Source organism: Oryctolagus cuniculus, chromosome 3 (genome assembly GCF_964237555.1).
Source record: "Oryctolagus cuniculus chromosome 3, mOryCun1.1, whole genome shotgun sequence".
Lineage (NCBI taxonomy): Eukaryota > Metazoa > Chordata > Mammalia > Lagomorpha > Leporidae > Oryctolagus > Oryctolagus cuniculus.
The window spans coordinates 82,152,309-82,169,442 of NC_091434.1; the positions used below are offsets into that span (position 1 = coordinate 82,152,309).

General features: G+C 40.9%; 1 protein-coding gene across 2 annotated transcripts in view; it reads left to right on the forward strand.

The window, feature by feature from the left end:
* Nucleotides 1-17,134, forward strand: part of LOC100338139 (CD302 antigen) — a 150,659-nt gene that overhangs the window by 93,515 nt on the left and 40,010 nt on the right. The window contains exons 30-35 of one of the 2 annotated variants that reach the window (XM_070070821.1): nucleotides 264-490; nucleotides 2,037-2,205; nucleotides 6,089-6,238; nucleotides 8,620-8,742; nucleotides 13,408-13,575; nucleotides 14,667-16,366. In XM_070070821.1, coding sequence (XP_069926922.1) covers nucleotides 264-490; nucleotides 2,037-2,205; nucleotides 6,089-6,238; nucleotides 8,620-8,742; nucleotides 13,408-13,575; nucleotides 14,667-14,845 — 1,016 coding nt within the window. In that variant the 3' untranslated portion in view covers nucleotides 14,846-16,366. Of the gene's footprint in view, nucleotides 1-263; nucleotides 491-2,036; nucleotides 2,206-6,088; nucleotides 6,239-8,619; nucleotides 8,743-13,407; nucleotides 13,576-14,666; nucleotides 16,367-17,134 lie in introns of those variants that run through there. The other variant, XM_070070822.1, reaches the window with a different exon arrangement.

Genomic DNA, 17,134 nt, shown 5'->3' on the forward strand with positions numbered 1-17,134 from the left:
TATTAGTTTTGCCATCATTTCAGATATAGTCATTGTCTCCAACTAATATGAGGACTGTGTTTATACATTTTTAATCAACCATACAATTAATATTTAAGAGCCTGTTATATATGCTGTAACAAGCAAAAAAGGAAAAATGTATATTTGACTTATTTGATAATAAATCTAGTTTTATTTAACTTATGAAATGATTGTATATCATCTTATTGAAAATATATATTTAAAATAAATTTAATCACTAACACTTAATTTAAATATTACAGTGGATTACAAAGAAGAATTTAATACCACACTGCCACAGTTCATTCCATATAAAGATGATATTTATAGCGTTATTCAAAAAAAGGTAACATGGTATGAAGCATTAAATGCATGCTCTCAAAGTGGAGGTCAGTTGGCAAGTGTCCATGATCAAAATGGCCAGCTCTTCCTGGAAGATATTGTGAAACGTGACGGATTTCCACTGTGGGTTGGCCTCTCAAGTCATGATGTAAGTCTTGCTTTGTTTTCCAGAAATTTCCTAAATCTGTTAATTTGAGGTTTAGAAATTTGAGCATAAAATGTTAATTCAAAGTGCAACATTACATTAAGTCCTGAATCTCAGTTTGCATAGCATGGTGCTTTTATACTGTTTACAACACAGAACAAATTAAAAACTAAATTTGTAGAATGAAGTAGGCCAAATGGCTGGGCTACCCGAGACCAGTGGGTTAATATTTCAACAAAGCCTCTGAAGCCTATTCGGGGTACACATATAGAAACTAGCAGAGAATCAGAAAATCCTGAGTTTTAGTAGTAGCAGCAGGTCTCCTATTTTCTTGTTGGGTAATTGTGAGCAAGTTATTTAACCTTTGCAACCTCATTTCCTCACCTGTAAAATCAGATAACAGTATTTTGTTGAGATTTTAATATAAAATTTTATGTAGGATGCCAACTGAAATTTTAACAAGCTTAGAATTCATAAGTGTGTAAGGTCTTCCTACTTTTCCTCTAGGAATTAGCAGTAGTTAAAATTAGTCTTCTGCTGGCAAACACATCTTCTGTGTCACTACTTGAATCTCATTAATGAGTATATTTGTGTACTTATAATAGTGCTTGGCATAAAAAATCAGCTATTGAAATTAGAGTTTTAGGCCTAATTTAAATAGTCTTAAGAACAAAGGATGGAAATAGACAAAATAAAGGATAGCAAGTTCAAATTCATCTTCTCAAAAGATAAGAAATGAAAAAAAATAAACAAAATGCAGTTTAGAACTTTAAAAAGAATCGTCTTCTCATAATGAGTTCCTTGGGAAGTATTTTCATTTTCTAGTCCCCTGCTGCTTAATGTCCTCTGTCATGTGAAAGTTGTAGGCAGAGACTCAACCATAACACTATGAACTATAGGAAACAATATTCAGAATACTATAAAGGTTAGAACTGTAATTGTGACAAAAGGAAGCCACTTGGCTGTCATTTAATTTCAAGTGTTACATAAATTCATGATTTATGGCCGGCGCCACGGCTCACTTGGCTAATCTTCCACCTGCAGCGCCGGCACACCGGGTTCTAGTCCCAGTTGGGGCGCCGGATTCTGCCCTGGCTGCTCCTCTTCCAGTCCAGCTCTCTGCTGTGGCCCAGGAGTACAGTGGAGGATGGCCCAGGTCCTTGGGCCCTGCACCTGCATGGGAGACCAGGAGAAGCACCTGGCTCCTGGCTTCAGATCAGCGCAGCGTGCCAGCCGTAGTGGCCATTGAGGGGTGAACCAACGGAAAAGGGAGGACCTTTCTCTTGTCTCTCTCTCACTGTCCACTCTGCCTGTCAAAAAATTCATGATTTAAAAAAATAAAGACAGAGGATAGTAACTCTGTTATAAAGTTTAAAATTTTTATTTAATTATGGCAGAACAAATATCTCAGATCAGTTCATCTACGATACTTGTAAGCAAATAAAACTAATTCTCTATTCCAATATTTCTTAACGTATGTATGTTGTTCTTTGTGTTCTTTTTGAATTCATACGTCTGCATTCAGCTTATCTCTTTACTCTTGAAACAGGGCAGTGAATCAAGTTTTGAATGGTCTGATGGCAGTGCATTTGACTACATCCCATGGAAAGGCCAAAAGGCTCCTGGAGATTGTGTTGTTGTGGATCCAAAAGGAATTTGGAAACATGAAAAGTGCAGCTCTGTTAAGGATGGTGCTATTTGTTATAAACCTACAAAATGTATGACTTCATTTCCAATAATTATGTTTACTAAAATACAGTATAATGTATGTACATGGTTAAATACTTAATGGAATTTTTAATAGATTTTAAATGCAGGTGATCTACAAGTTATATAAAAATAATTTTGATACTTGGTTAATAGAAACAGATACAGTATGTTGCACTCAGGGAATTTGTTCCCAGAGACTTTCAATTATTGTAGCACCAAGTAAATTTTACTCCTGATAGACAGAGAAGAGGTCTTGTGGCAGACAGGAGGCAGGCAGAGATCTTGCATCTGCTGGTTTACTCCACAAATGCTCACAACAGCTAGAGCTGGGCCAGGGTGAAGCCAGGAGCCTGGAACTCAATCCAGATCCCCACATGGGTGGCAGGGACCCAAACACTTTAACCATAATCTGCTGCTTCCTAGGGTGCCCATTAGAAAGAAGCTGGCCCAGAAGCAGAGTAGCCAGGACTTGAAATAGGCACTCTGATATAGGATGTGGGCATCCCAAATGGCAACTTAGTGACTGCACCAAACGCTTACCTGAGAGACTCCTTTAAAGAAACAGTTAATAAACTGACTTATTAGTGGTTAGCTACAGGAGAAAATGTAATTTTTTTCATGAATACATGAAAAACATGATCAGGCATGCAACAATGAAGAGCACATGTGTCTCAGGCTTCACAGGATGAAGGAGAATACATCACATTCATACTTGGGCTGGGCTCTGTGCTGGGTTGAACAGTGTCCCCTCACCCCAATCCTGTTCACCTAGACTTCCGAATGTGACCTTATTTATAGAGTACACATGTGTAGTTAGTTGAGATGAGATCATACTGGATTTGGGTGGGCACTAAATCCAATCACTGGTATCCTTACAAGAGGGAAACACAGGCACACAAAGGAAGGAAAGCCATGTGATGACAGAGGCAGACTGCAGTGAGCTACAAGCCGAGGATTAGTAGCAAACCCCAGGAGACAGCAGAGAGGCATGAAACAGGCCATCTCAGTGTCAGACTTCTGGCCTCCAGAACCACGAGGGGGCACATTTCTGTTGTGTTACACTGCCAAGTTCATGGTAATTTATTATGGCAGTCCTAGGAAACTAATACAAGAGTGAAGTTGAAAAGTGTATCTTCAAAAGTAACGCAGTTGGTGAGGATGTAGAAAAAGTGGAACCTTTCTGCATTGTTGGTGGAAATATAAAAAAAAATACAGCCATAGTAGAAAATAATATGGCAACTCCTCAAAACGTAAACCTAAGATTACTAATATGATCAGCAATTCCACTTCTGGGTAAATATTCAAAAGGTTTGAAAGCAGGCCCTCAAATAGGTATCTGTACAAACATGTTCATAGCAGCATAATTAATAATAGCCAAAACAAGGAAGCAACCCAACTGTCCTCTGATGGATGAATGGATAAGCAAAATATAATACGCTAACACAATGGAGTATTATTCTACCTTAAAAAGGAGGTTTTGACACATACTGCTACCTGAATGAATCCTTGAATACAGTATGCTAAGTGAAATAAGCCAGTCCCAAAAGGATAAATGCTATATAATTCCACTTGTATAAGGCACCTAGAGTTGTCATATTCACTGAGACAAGAAGAGTAGAATGGAGGTTGCTAGGGACTAGAGGGAAGGAGGTATGGGGAGTTGTAGTTTAATGGCTTAAAAGTTTCACTTTTGAAAGATGAAAAGTTCTGGAGATGGATGGTGGTGGTGCGTGCATATGAATGTACTTAATGCCTCTAAACTGTTCACTTAAAGTGGCAAAGATGGTAAAGTTTACCACAATATAAAAATTGGGGGGGCAGAGTGCTAGCACAGCAGGTTAAGTTGCCACCTGCAATGCCAGCATCCTATAATGGAGTGCTGGTTTGAGTTCTGGCTGCACCACCTCCCATCCAGCTTCCATGGCAGATGATCATGCAAGTACTTAGGACCCCACCACTCATGTGGGAGACCTGGATGGGATTCCTAGCTTCAGCCTGGCTCAGTCCTGGCTGTTTTGGCCATTTAGGGGAAGTGAACCAGCAGATGGAAGATCTCTATATCTCCCTCTCTGTGTCACTCTGCTTTTCAAATAACTATTTAAAAAATTTTTTTAGATCTTCTTGAATAGTAATATAACTTTACCACAATGTAAGCCCTCAGGAGAAAAAAAACAGGAGTTGAAATCAAAACTTCAGGAAGAACAGGAAGGAATGAAGATCTATGCACCTTAATGCAGCCCAATTGCAGATTGTAATAGAAACAGATTTTGATGATAAAGTGTCTCCATAGCATCCTAGTGCAATAAAAATCTCCAAAAAAAAAAAAAAAAAAGACCACATCATTCAGGAAAGTCCATCATCAGTGAGACTGAAGTAGCCAGTGATCAATGTATTTTGCATCCCATGGATTACCACACAATTAAGCTCAGTGCAACCATGGAGTAGTCAGCAATATTCCTTTTGCAAACCAACTATTTTCATAAGATGAAAAAACAAGGACTTGGTAATAAGATCTCTTCCCACTGGCAGCATCAAGAATTTATCAGAAATTTAATAGACTTTGCAGATGAATTTGGAAAATAAGTTTTTTTAAAAAAATTTATTCAAAATGCAGAGTTATAGATAGAAAGGAAGAGATGGAGAGAAAAAGAGGTCTTCCATCCTCTGTATTACTCCTCAAATGGCTTGCAATGGCTGGGCCTGACCCAGGCTGAAGCCAGGAGCATGAAACCCAGCCAGGTTTCTCACACAGGTGGCAGGGGCTCAAGCAATTGGGTCATCGGCTGCTGCTTTCCCAGGTGCATTGGAAGGGTGCTGGATCAGAAGTGGAACAGCCAGGACTTGAACTGGTGCTCAGATGGGAGACCCAGGGTGCAGGCAGCAACTTAACCAACTATGTCACAACATCAGCCCAGAAAATAAGTTTTGATCAGCAGCAGCTGGGAAACTTAGGTAGGCATCAGCTGCTAAACTAAAGAAAGACGTAGAGGTCAGATTGGTTGTGGAAAGAATGGAGTCAAGAGCCAGTCAAATAACTGAACTGTGAAGAGACCAAACCTGACTTCTAACAGAAGGCGGAGTCATAGAAGGAGGAATTACGGATCACTAGAAAGTCTCTCAGTGAAGAATGAAATGGCAGCAACCATCCTTCTAGAATCATAGAGACCACAAGCGAGTTCTGCACAAAACTGAGTCCAGGAGAATAGAGCAGAAGAGTCTTCAGTTCCTGACGGGCATATGGACCTTTGAGTCAGATCACCTGTACCTCACCGTTAGGATGCTGGCAGTTTACTTTCCAGTTCTTGGATGCGCTTTTGCTGGAATTAATAACAGGTGTCAGCAGACAAAAGCTTCATCATGCAGGCTTCTTGTATTACTCAGCACAGTTAAAATTTATCCATTTCTGTGGGAACCAGGGCATTTTTAAGAAGCAATACCTAGTCTGTATTTGTTTGTGAGAGATTTTGGTTTGTTAATATAATGCACTTTGTAAAACAAATGAACAATATTCTGCTTGAAGGTAAAATCTTTAAAAATGGCATCTTGTATGTCTAGGTGAAATTGATTTAAACTTTCAGAATAAAAGGGAATCCAGAGAAATAATTTTAGTTATTATTTCAGAGTACTTGCAGGTCTACCTGACTGTTCTTTGCTTCTTTTCCTGTCTCTCTTTATAGTTGTTTTTAATGTTAGTCTGAATATTGTCTCATTTTTAGAATGATATTCTAAGATTGTAAAGAGACTGTATGGGCTGTGTCTTTCTCTGGTTCTGTAGTGAGTGCAATGCTCTTTACCCAAAAAAGCAAGAGTTTCAAATAAGAGTATTTAATGAGATTTGGGAGGGGAGTCATTCTTCTGTGCATTATTACAGCTGTGTCTAACTTTTTATAGCTAAAGAACTGTCCTCTTATACATACTCACCAAGATGTCCAGTAGCAAAAGAGAATGCATCACAGTGGATCCAATACAAGGGTCACTGTTACATTTCTGACCAGGCACTGCACAGTTTCTCAGAGGCCAAGCAGTTGTGTTCAGAACTTGGTGAGTTAAAATTCATTGATTTTTCTTTGACTCAATGATTTACTTCTTAGAAATGCTTCCTAAGGAAATAATCTGAAATAATGATTGAATTTTTAAAATATTTTAAAGTACTCACTCTTTATAATAGTTTTATAATCTAATTTCCCAATGGTAATTGCCTACTGTAGAAATAGTTAAGTATTTTATGACAAAGGAGCTCAGTGGAATTTTGGGATAGCTGTTAAAAGTTATTACTGTAAGAATAAGTACATGGAAAATGAAAGGGGGAAGAAGTGTCACAGAAGAAGCTAAGTGAACTGTTAAGTAAAAATACTGACAAATGAATTGAAATGGTTTTAAATATAGCTAGATATGCCTAAATGATGAGGTAAAATTTTTATAAAGTTAGCTAAATAGTATAAATAAAATACAGATTTTCATTACCTGGTTACTAATCAGTAATGTTAGCCTAACCAAGGCAACAAAGTCAAAAAAGCATGGGCACTATGGTTTCTTCAATGCAATTAACCCATATCCTCTGGACATCAAAAGGGACCAGGCTTTTGGTCTTCAGATTTTGCTATTTTAGAGAGAGCAGCAGTGATTGGCTGTGGCCCATGATAAATGTCTCCTATAGCCAAACTATAAAGTGACCTCTAAACAACCCATCTAGAGTATTTCAGAGACCCAAATTGTTCACCTGCCTCCTCAGGTAGTAGTTTAGCCAGACAGATGCCATTTATTTATTTTGCTAAGTGTGATTAAAGTGTCCTAGTTATTGCAGAACTACACAGTGGGAACTGTTGTGTGTTATGCCTATGCTCCCATGATGGCTACACATATGTATGTTCTTCCTAAAAGAGCAAATAGAAAAGTTTGTTATAAATACAGTATGTGGATTAAACACTGAAACCTTTGAAGCAGGAAGGTCTGGGTTCAAATACCAGTCCCCACAGGTCCTAGCAAAATGACATTTACATAATTATTTTGCTTTTCTTATCTGAGCCATGAGAATGAAAAGAGCCCTTCCTTCCAAGGTTGGTGGAGGTTGGGATGTTGTAGGAATAAATGAAAGGAGATAATGGACACTGTGCCCTGCAGATAGTGATCTCTCAAAATCTTATTAGAAAGGTTGAGTTTGACTTTCCGTTTCTGTAACTGACTAGCTATATAAATGAACAACTTGCTTAATATCCTTGAGTTTCCGTTTTTCCTCAACTGTAAAATAGTGATGATACCATCCCCTGTAGGGTTGTATAATATTAAACAAGGTTTACAGAAAGCATCTGCATGGTGGTGGTCTGGAAGCTGCCCCACACCACAAAAATGACGGTTCAAATAAGGCTAGACTTTTTGCTGCTGAAAGATATTTGATTCCACTTGTGATTGACTTCCAAATCTAGTTATTATTTTATTTCTATTATATTTCTCATTTTGGTGAAAATCCTGTATTTTCTATGGATTTACCTAGCAAACTCCCAGAACACTCACTCACTCACTCAATTCCATACTATCTTAAGGAACTTACAATGGTCCTAACCAAGTATATTTATGTGTAAGTTAATACTAAAAGGAGGGATAATGCTCCCCAGCATCCCAAACCTATTGGTTTTTTTTTTTTTTTTTTTTTGACAGGCAGAGTTAGACAGTGAGAGAGAGAAACAGAGAGAAAGGTCTTCCTTTTTCCGTTGGTTCACCCCCGAAGTGGCCGCCACGGCCAGCGCGTCGTGGCCAGCACATGCTGATCCGAAGCCAGGAGCCAGGTGTTTCCTCCTGGTCTCCCATGCGGGTGCAGGGCCCAAGCACTTGGGCCATCCTCCACTGCCTTCCTGGGCCACAGCAGAGATCCGGACTGGAAGAGGAGCAACTGAGACAGAATCCAGCGCCCCGACTGGGACTAGAATCCGGGGTGCCGGCGCCGCAGGTGGAGGATTAGCCTAGTGAGCCATGGCGTCAGCCCCTATTGGCTTTTATTTTCATTTACCATCACAGGTTTAAAACTAAGTAGTTAGACAAAAAAGCATTGTTGAAGTGAGAGTACTGAAAATCCTTAAGATATACTTTTTTTTCATCACGTACTCTATTTTATTATGACTAGCTGTTCAAGTACAGAGGTCTCACTGCTTAGGCAGTGCCAAGATCCAAAACTATTGCCAGATAAATATTTTGAAAAAAACAGGGAATTTCTCTATACAAAGTTTTAATCTGGAAATATTTCTAACATTTTTTGAAGTACTTTTAAAATTTTGGTATAAATGCCAGTCTTTAAAAGCAGACTCTTTGTAAAGCTTGAATTTCTGAATGATTCTGTTCATAATATTTTTTTCCATATGGCTCATTCAGAATAAATAACTTTCCTAGTTTTCATAAAGCTAATTAATTGGTTTGTTTTCCTTCAACAGATCATTCTGCAACTATTGTTACCATAGAGGATGAAGAGGAGAATAAATTTGTGAGCAGACTGATGAGGGAAAATAATAATATTACCATGAGAGTTTGGCTTGGATTATCCCAGAGTTCTGCTGGTAAGTGACACGTTAGTGTGCACAGTTAAAAGAGTTCAGACTTGTCCCAAACACCAAGTCAGTCCTGCTGAAGAATGTCAGGTGGTTGTCTGTTCTTACTGATAACTACACCAACTTTACCAGCTGTTCTAGAAGTCTATCAATTTTAAGTGAGTATGGACTTATTAGTGATGCTAGAGACCACTAATGAAATAGGAAATCAGGCTAAGTGTCGCTCCCCCTCTTCGTGGAGGAACGACACTAAACCCTGCGCTGTTCTTTCGTCTGCTCGGCCCTCCCCGGGTTTGCTGCTGGTTCTTCCCGGGTTGGCTACTATCCCTTCCACCTCCGTGGAAGGGCAGTTCCCCCTGGCCACATTCCCCACTTCCGCAGGGGAGCGGCACACCGCCGGCCGGCTCTTCTCGGGGGCTGCACAGGTGTTCCCCTTAGATGTTCCCCATAGATGTTCCTGGTGCATGCCGTCTCTCTCCTCCTTTATAGTCCTCCTCCGCCAATCCCAACTCGGCTGCCCACACGCCGAGTACGCTGCTCTCCTCCAATCAGGAGCAAGTCCTACAGTTTATTAGTTGAACTGGAGGCAGCTGTGCGGAAGCTGTTTACTTCTCTCCCAGCGCCATATTGTGGGAGAGCAGATGCACAGAATAAGTCTTAATTCCAGTAACTCAGTCCAGTCCGGATTGCTCCCCACAGATCCCCCTTTCTTTTTATTTTTTGGCGTTGATACGCGCCTGTCTTCGGTGTCCCGCGGCACACACTCTGCTCTACTTGCTAGAGTTGCCACAGGCTCTTACAAGTCCTATCAATCAGGCAAACCGAATCCGGGTCCTCTCTTCGCCATGTTGTGAGGAGGTTTTTAGGCGCTGATGCGTGCCTGTGTTCGGTGCCCTGCAGCGCATGCTCTGGTCGAGCCTGCAGGGGCTTACAAGCCCTATCAGGCAAACCGAATCCAAGCCTTCTCATTGCCTTTTTGTGGGGAGGCCTTACTGATGTTAATTCGTGCCTATCTTCGGTGACCTGCGGCGCATAAGCTGCTAGCCGCTGCAGGTGCTCATCGTGCTCATCGCCTCACTTAATCAGGCAGACCGAATCCAAGCTCTCACATTGCAGTGTTGTAGGGAGGCCTTTCTATTTCTCTATTTCTCTATCTCCGGGCATTCCTATTTCTCCCATTTTACTTCTATCTGCCAACATTCCTATTTCTCTCATTTTACTTCTAAACTTCTGTTTCTCTTATCCCCGCAGCTTCCCGCTGCCCGCCCCGAGGCTACTTCTCGGCGGCTTTCCGGCTCTGAGCCGCTTCAGCCCGCATCTCTCTCATCTGCGCGGCTCGGCTTTGCGCGGCTTGGCTTCGCGCGCTCTGTGGTCTCCACGCCCTTCGCGTCTGCACCACGGCCTCGCGCCAGCCCCGTTCCCTATCTATTCACGCCCCGTGCTCTCTCTGCACGCGGCGGCTTCCGCGAGTAACACAGCGTAGCTTACGTGTCCGCCACTAGCATTCAATCTAAGTTCCCCGGGCTAGCCTGGCGAATTCAACCCAGTATACGTCTCCGCCCCACGGTTTGGCTTCCCGTCCTTTGCTCCCCGGGCTAATCAGACGGATCGCCAATCTGGCTTACGTTTCAGCTTCTGGTTTCAACTTTTCGCCCCCCATTCCCGGGCTAACTTGAGAACCCCAAAGTGGCTTTCGTATCCGCCTCGGCCTGCCCCCCGCGGCTTCAATTTCCCTAACATTTTTCTCTACCCGGTATGTTTCCCCAAACTTTCCTCCAACGATATTCCTCCCTCATTTCTCCTGGCCTCTCCCCACAGTCCGCGTCCGAGTCTGTTCTAGCTTTCACTTTCGCTTTCGCCCTTAGAGATTTCTCCCAGCTTCCCCCCGTAGTCCGCATCCGAGTCTATGCCTAGGCTTTCAATAGCTTCTTCCGGCTCCTTTTTCGTCCGGCTTTTCCCTAGGCTGTTTGCTAGTCTCTCTCTCCGATATTTTCCCTAGTTCTTCCCGTTTCTTCCCTCCTAAGTTTTTTATCCGTCCTAGGTTTCCTATCCAAGCTAGGTTTCCTATCCGAGTCAGGTTTCCTATCCGAGCTAGGTTTCCTAATCCGAGTCACGGCACCATTATGTCGCTCCCCGTCTTCGTGGGGAAACGACACTAAGCCCTGCCTAGGCTTCATATCCGAGTCACGGCACCATTATGTCGCTCCCCCTCTTCGTGGAGGAACGACACTAAACCCTGCGCTGTTCTTTCGTCTGCTCGGCCCTCCCCGGGTTTGCTGCTGGTTCTTCCCGGGTTGGCTACTATCCCTTCCACCTCCGTGGAAGGGCAGTTCCCCCTGGCCACATTCCCCACTTCCGCAGGGGAGCGGCACACCGCCGGCCGGCTCTTCTCGGGGGCTGCACAGGTGTTCCCCATAGATGTTCCTGGTGCATGCCGTCTCTCTCCTCCTTTATAGTCCTCCTCCGCCAATCCCAACTCGGCTGCCCACACGCCGAGTACGCTGCTCTCCTCCAATCAGGAGCAAGTCCTACAGTTTATTAGTTGAACTGGAGGCAGCTGTGCGGAAGCTGTTTACTTCTCTCCCAGCGCCATATTGTGGGAGAGCAGATGCACAGAATAAGTCTTAATTCCAGTAACTCAGTCCAGTCCGGATTGCTCCCCACAGCTAAGTCCATTGGAATTGTAGGGGTTTATTTCTAAGATATTGGGATCTACCCCAGGATTTTTTTCCTCTTTTGAAAATGTCTCTCTTGCCTGTCTACTCACAAGAAACCCATGACTGACTTCCCTTACAGTTCTCGTGGCTGTCACCCCATAGTTGTAGCTCATAATTCTATTATTTGAAAAGTTAACTTCTTGTCATCCCTTTATCTCTCAAAATATTTTTACCACAGATAAAAATTAAGCCTTAGTAGAGCTTTTTTGTAAACAAGCTTAGTAAAATTGCAGGAAATTAACTCAAAGGGAATTTATGGGAAAATTTTCCAGTAAGCAATAATAGATATTAGACTGAACTTGGAATTGATAATGAATTTGAGTATAAATTTGATAGAAGAGTGGGAAATATTTTATATTTTACACAAAATTGAATTTATAATTTTTTAAATATTAATTCTAAAATGTTATAGACTTGTCAAAAATGATTGAGTTTGAATTTGGCCAACTGAATGAATTACAAATTGTGTTTATTCTATCACCACAAGGTGGTGCCATCTCAACCAGAAAACAAAAATGGAGCCATGGAGGGATGGAGGCTTACCTTCCTGGGCCACTTTAGACCCTTCTTGTTCTACCAGTATATCTAATTATATGAGCCTTTTAAATGGAGAAGAGGGAACAAGTCCTTAAAAATCTATCCCTTGTAGGGCTAGTGCCGTGGCTTACTTGGTTAATCCTCTGCCTGAGGTGCCGGCATCCTATATAGACACCAGGTTCTAGTCTTAGTTGCTCCTCTTCCAGTCCAGCTCTCTGCTGTGGCCCAGGAAGGCAGTGGAGCATGGCCCAAGTGCTTGGGCCCTGAACCCGCATGGGAGACCAGGAGGAAGCACCTGGCTCCTGGCTTCGGATTGGTGCAGTGGGGGCCGTGGCGGCCATTTGGGGAGTGAACCAATGGAAGGAAGACCTTTCTCTCTGTCTCTCTCTCTCACCATCTATAACTCTACCTGTCAAAAAAAAAATCTATCTCTTGCAATCCTCACTTGAATTTAAATACTATGTTCTGTGTCAGTGCTGTGCAGCAGAATTTTGTGCAAAGAAAGAAATGTTCTATATTTACCCTGTCCAATATAATAATGACTAGCCACATGTGACTCTTTTTTTTAAAGATTTATTTATTTATTTATCTTAAAGTCAGAGTTACAAAAAGAGAGAAAGAGAGATAAAGAGTCTTCTATCCATTGGTTCACTCCCCAATTGACCACAATGGCTGGAGCTGCGCCGATCCAAAGCCAGGAGCCAGGAGCTTCCTCCAAGTCTCCCACATGGGTGCAGGGGCCCAAGGACTTGGGCCATCTTCTACTGTTTTCCCAGGCCATAGCAGAGACCTGGATTGGAAATGGAGCAGCTGGGGCTCAAACCGGGGCCCATATGGGATGCCAGCACTGCAGGTGGCAGCTTTACCCACTATGCCACAGCGCCAGCCACATCTTTAAAAAAAAAAAAAAAAAGATTTACTTATTTGAAATTCAGCGTTACAGGGCAGCGGGGGTAGGGGGAGATGAGAGATGAATGATACCTTCCATCCACTGGTTCACTTCCAAAACGGGCACAACGGCCAAAACTAGGAGTTAGGAGTTTCTTCTGGGTCTCCCACATGGATGCAGGAGCCCAAGCACTTGGGCCATCCTCTGCTGCATTCCCAGCTGCTTTAACAGAGATCTGGATCAGAAGTACAGCAGATGGAACTCAAACGGGTGCCCTTGTGGAATGCTGGCTCATGACCCGCCATGTCACAACACCATCCCCCAACACATGACTCTTGACCACTTGAAATATGACGAGTGCAGCTAAAGAACTGAGTACTGATTTAAACTTTTTTCCCTTTTTAAGGAATTTCATTTTGGATAATAGCTATCATATTGGACAGTACAGTTCTAAGTAAAATGAATGACATGAACTATAAATTTAGTAGTTTTGTGGCAATAGATATAGTTGTATTTAATTTGTTTGTTTAGATCAATCCTGGAATTGGTTGGATGGATCAGAAGTGACGTTTGTCAAATGGGAAAATAAAAGCAATAGTGATGGTGGAAAATGTAGCATTTTGTTAGCTTCAAATGAAACTTGGAAAAAAGTTGAATGTTCTCATGGCTATGGAAGAGTGGTCTGCCAAGTTCCTCTGAGTAAGTATGTAACCTGTCCTGAAGGAAGCTTCTTGCAGAACAGGTCAGGAAATAAATGTGCAGTCCACTTATATGCAGAATACTGTACTTGGCCCTGAAGTCTTTAGTCCTGAAAGTGTATCCAAACACCTGCATAAAAATTATACTGCAAGACAGTAAACGTAGAAGATGTCCAAGGCTCCCAAATGAAACTATTCAACAATCTAAACTTTGTATAGTTCTTTTCTGACTATCCTAGATTAAGTTATTAGGGAAGATGTGTAAGAGCAGAAAATGCTGAAGCTGAAAACTGAAAGGTCATCTAAATCAAGGTCAGGGACAGGTGGAGGTACCAGCTGGAGCAGATAGCCTGTAGTAGATGGCACTCGCTGAGAGCTGAAGGAGGAGCAGGAAGGCAGACAGCTGCTGGCTCCACAGTTTTTGATGCAAAATCAAGAGTTCTGGTTTTTTCCTGAGAGGCGTGAAAAGCAACTGGAAAAAGTAGGGGGTTAGAGTGGTATATTTCAAGAGTTCTGTTTTGTCCATGTGGATATGAGAGCCATGTGGAGATGCCTAGTGTGCAGTTGACATAGAGAAGGGAGGTCAGCTCAGAGGTGTTAAGTCACAGTGCGTCTGTGCAAAATGCAGAGAAAGAGATGGGACAGTGTTTGCATTTGGATAGCTAAGGACTAAATTAGGTCATCCTAAGGGCTTAAATCATTTTAAAGCAAATAATACTCTATTTGTCCCTAGCCAAGTCAAAGACATTTACAGCTTTAAGCAATTTGCTATCAAGTTAGGAGTAATATTCAAAAAGTGATAGTCCCAAAAGCATGTTGGAAGGACAACTGAGAATAATGAAAATGCTTTAATTTATTTGGAGGAAAATTCTTAAGGCAGTGAATAGAATTTGAATGGAAAGGAAAACATTTTAATTCGAAAAGAAAGCACTTGGGTATTTGATGATGATTTTGAAGCTATGAAGCAATCCCTTTTCATTGTATCTAATTGGTACACAGCTTAAGGCTGTGTCACACGCTTCATGTATGAAATTAATAATAATGATTACTTTTGCATTCGCTCTTCCAATGTCAAACCTTTCCCTGTACCAGGCCCTGACTACAGAGGAATAGCTATCACATTTGCTGTGCTCGGTGTCCTAGTGCTCGTCAGTGGACTGATCTGGTTCCTCTTCCTAAGAAACCGTTTCCACTGGAGAGGCTTCTCATCAGTTCGGTATGAACAAGGAATGAATGAAGAGGAGATTGTGCTTCCTTCCTTCCATGACTAAATTCTTCTGAAAGTTTGCTAATTTGCACTAATGTGTAAGAAAAAATGAGCCACTTAAAAGTGTCCCAGTGTCAGTATTTACTCTGCTCCACAGTACAAGTCTGAAGTACTCTTCAGTGGTTCAGTTGCTGTTCTGGTATCCACAAGCAACTGGCCACCAAATGCCATGTTTACAAACTCTACTTAAATAGTGAACAGGTCGCAAAGCTGGAACTAAAGTCAAATGCTTTGTAGGGTAATAAGTCTAACGTGCATCTTCTTTGTGAGTATGTGGGTGGTAACGAGGATGATTTCCTTTAGTGACATTTTCAACATGTCTTGGGAAATTTAAACGGGCATAAGTACTAGGTTATCCAATTACTTTTTAATTTTAAGAGCATCTGGCCAAATGCAAACATAGAACCTCAAGGTAAAAACTCAACTGTAAATAATATTGACATTGTTTCAAAAAAAGCCGTTTGTAGCATTTGGGGAAAATTATTGAACAATAACATTTTCCCTTTGTTTAGGAAAATGATGTCTTATACTATTGCTTCTTATACTATTCCAAAGATATGTTATACCAATGTAATCTAAAGGCAAATATTTTTGTTCATAATTCATAATAAATCAACTTTTACATATTTAAAAAGAGTATATTATTGTTAGCTTGCTTAGGTACCCTGTAGTAGTGTATTTTGTCTTTTCTGATGTAGTACATCTGAGTATTTGCTTTCTAAAGAGATTCAGTGAGGGATAAGAATGTTTGAAAAGTTCACAATTTATATGCAAGGATTTCAAAAAGTTCGTGGAAAATGCCTATTATGAAAAAATTATGCATGTTTTGTGCATGGATTTAAAAAATTTTTGGCATCAACATAAGCATAACTTTCAATGCTATTGTCCACAAACTTTTTGAAATATCCTCACTTGACACAACCTGCCAACTTTTGACCAAAATTTTTTTATTACTTTGTTGCCTTTTTACATGAAATAAACAGGAGAGCAGTCCATGAAGGAAATTTTTTGTGTAACTTGCACTTGTAAAAATGAGATTTTTGCAATAAAACTCTAAACCTTGAAGTTACTACTAAAATATTTTAAATTATGAAAAATAAAACATTGTTTTGTAATTATCACTTTAAATTTTACCACCTAGAATATATTTTTAATAATAATACCAACTGGACATGATGAATGCTTTATTCAGTGTTTATATTTGTACTTTAGAATATTTTTATATAAAATTCATAGATTTATTTTAAATTTAGTTTTTATACTACCATAAAGTTGTAAATAATTTTCAAAGATAGCTTTAAAGTAGCCTACAATTCCCTTAAGTATTTTTCATTGAATTTGTTAGACTAGTTCTTTTGCCCTGTGATCTGTAAAATTTTAATCATTAAGATGTAAAGTTTTATCTTTTAAGTAAACATGTTGCTGTTGATCCTTACTGAAAAAAAAAATAAACCTCTGGATTGGGCTTCATTATTTTAGGCATACAGTGTGACAAGAAATAAAGTGTCCAACTATTGTAAGTAGAGCATTGTTTAGAGAGTTTGTGTTTATTTTTAAAAATGTATTTATTTGAGAGACAGAGAAACAGAAAGAGCAAAATCTCCCTCAGCTGCTGTCTCACTTCCCAAATGCCCACAACAGCCAGGGCTGTGCCAGGGTGAAGCCAGGAGCTAGGAACTGCATCTTGGTCTGCTACACATAGGTGGCAGGGCTGATTACTTGAGTTATCACCTGCTGCCTCCCAGAGTGTATGTTAACAGGAAACTGGAATAAGGAATAGAGCCTGGACTAGAAGGCAAGCACCTCAAAATGGAATGCAAGCATCCCACACAGTGTCCACTGTGTGCATTCTTTAAAGAATAAATATCATCATCCCTACATTGTTGAATGTTTGATTGTAGTTTCCTTCCAGATTGCTGTTGTTCAATATGTCTTCTAACTATCAGGTTCAGCATGGGTCCCCTCTAGGTTCTACTTTTTCCTCATTCTTCATGCTCCCCTTAGAAGATATGTCCACCACCCCCATCCCCTCCAAGGCATTCAACAACCATTTCTATACTCATAGTTCAGACATACAGTTCTAGGATCATACTTCCAACTATCCATTGGACATGAGAGTGCCTCTCAGCATGTTCAGAATTTCTCATAGTATTTTTCTGTCCTCATTTCCCCTGTTCCAGATGTCTCAGGAGAACTAGAGACAGTCCATTTCTGTATTTCCTAACTAATCCAGCTATCTCACATTGACAGAATTCATTGCTTAAAACCAGGCAGCAGGGTTGGGCGTTGTGGC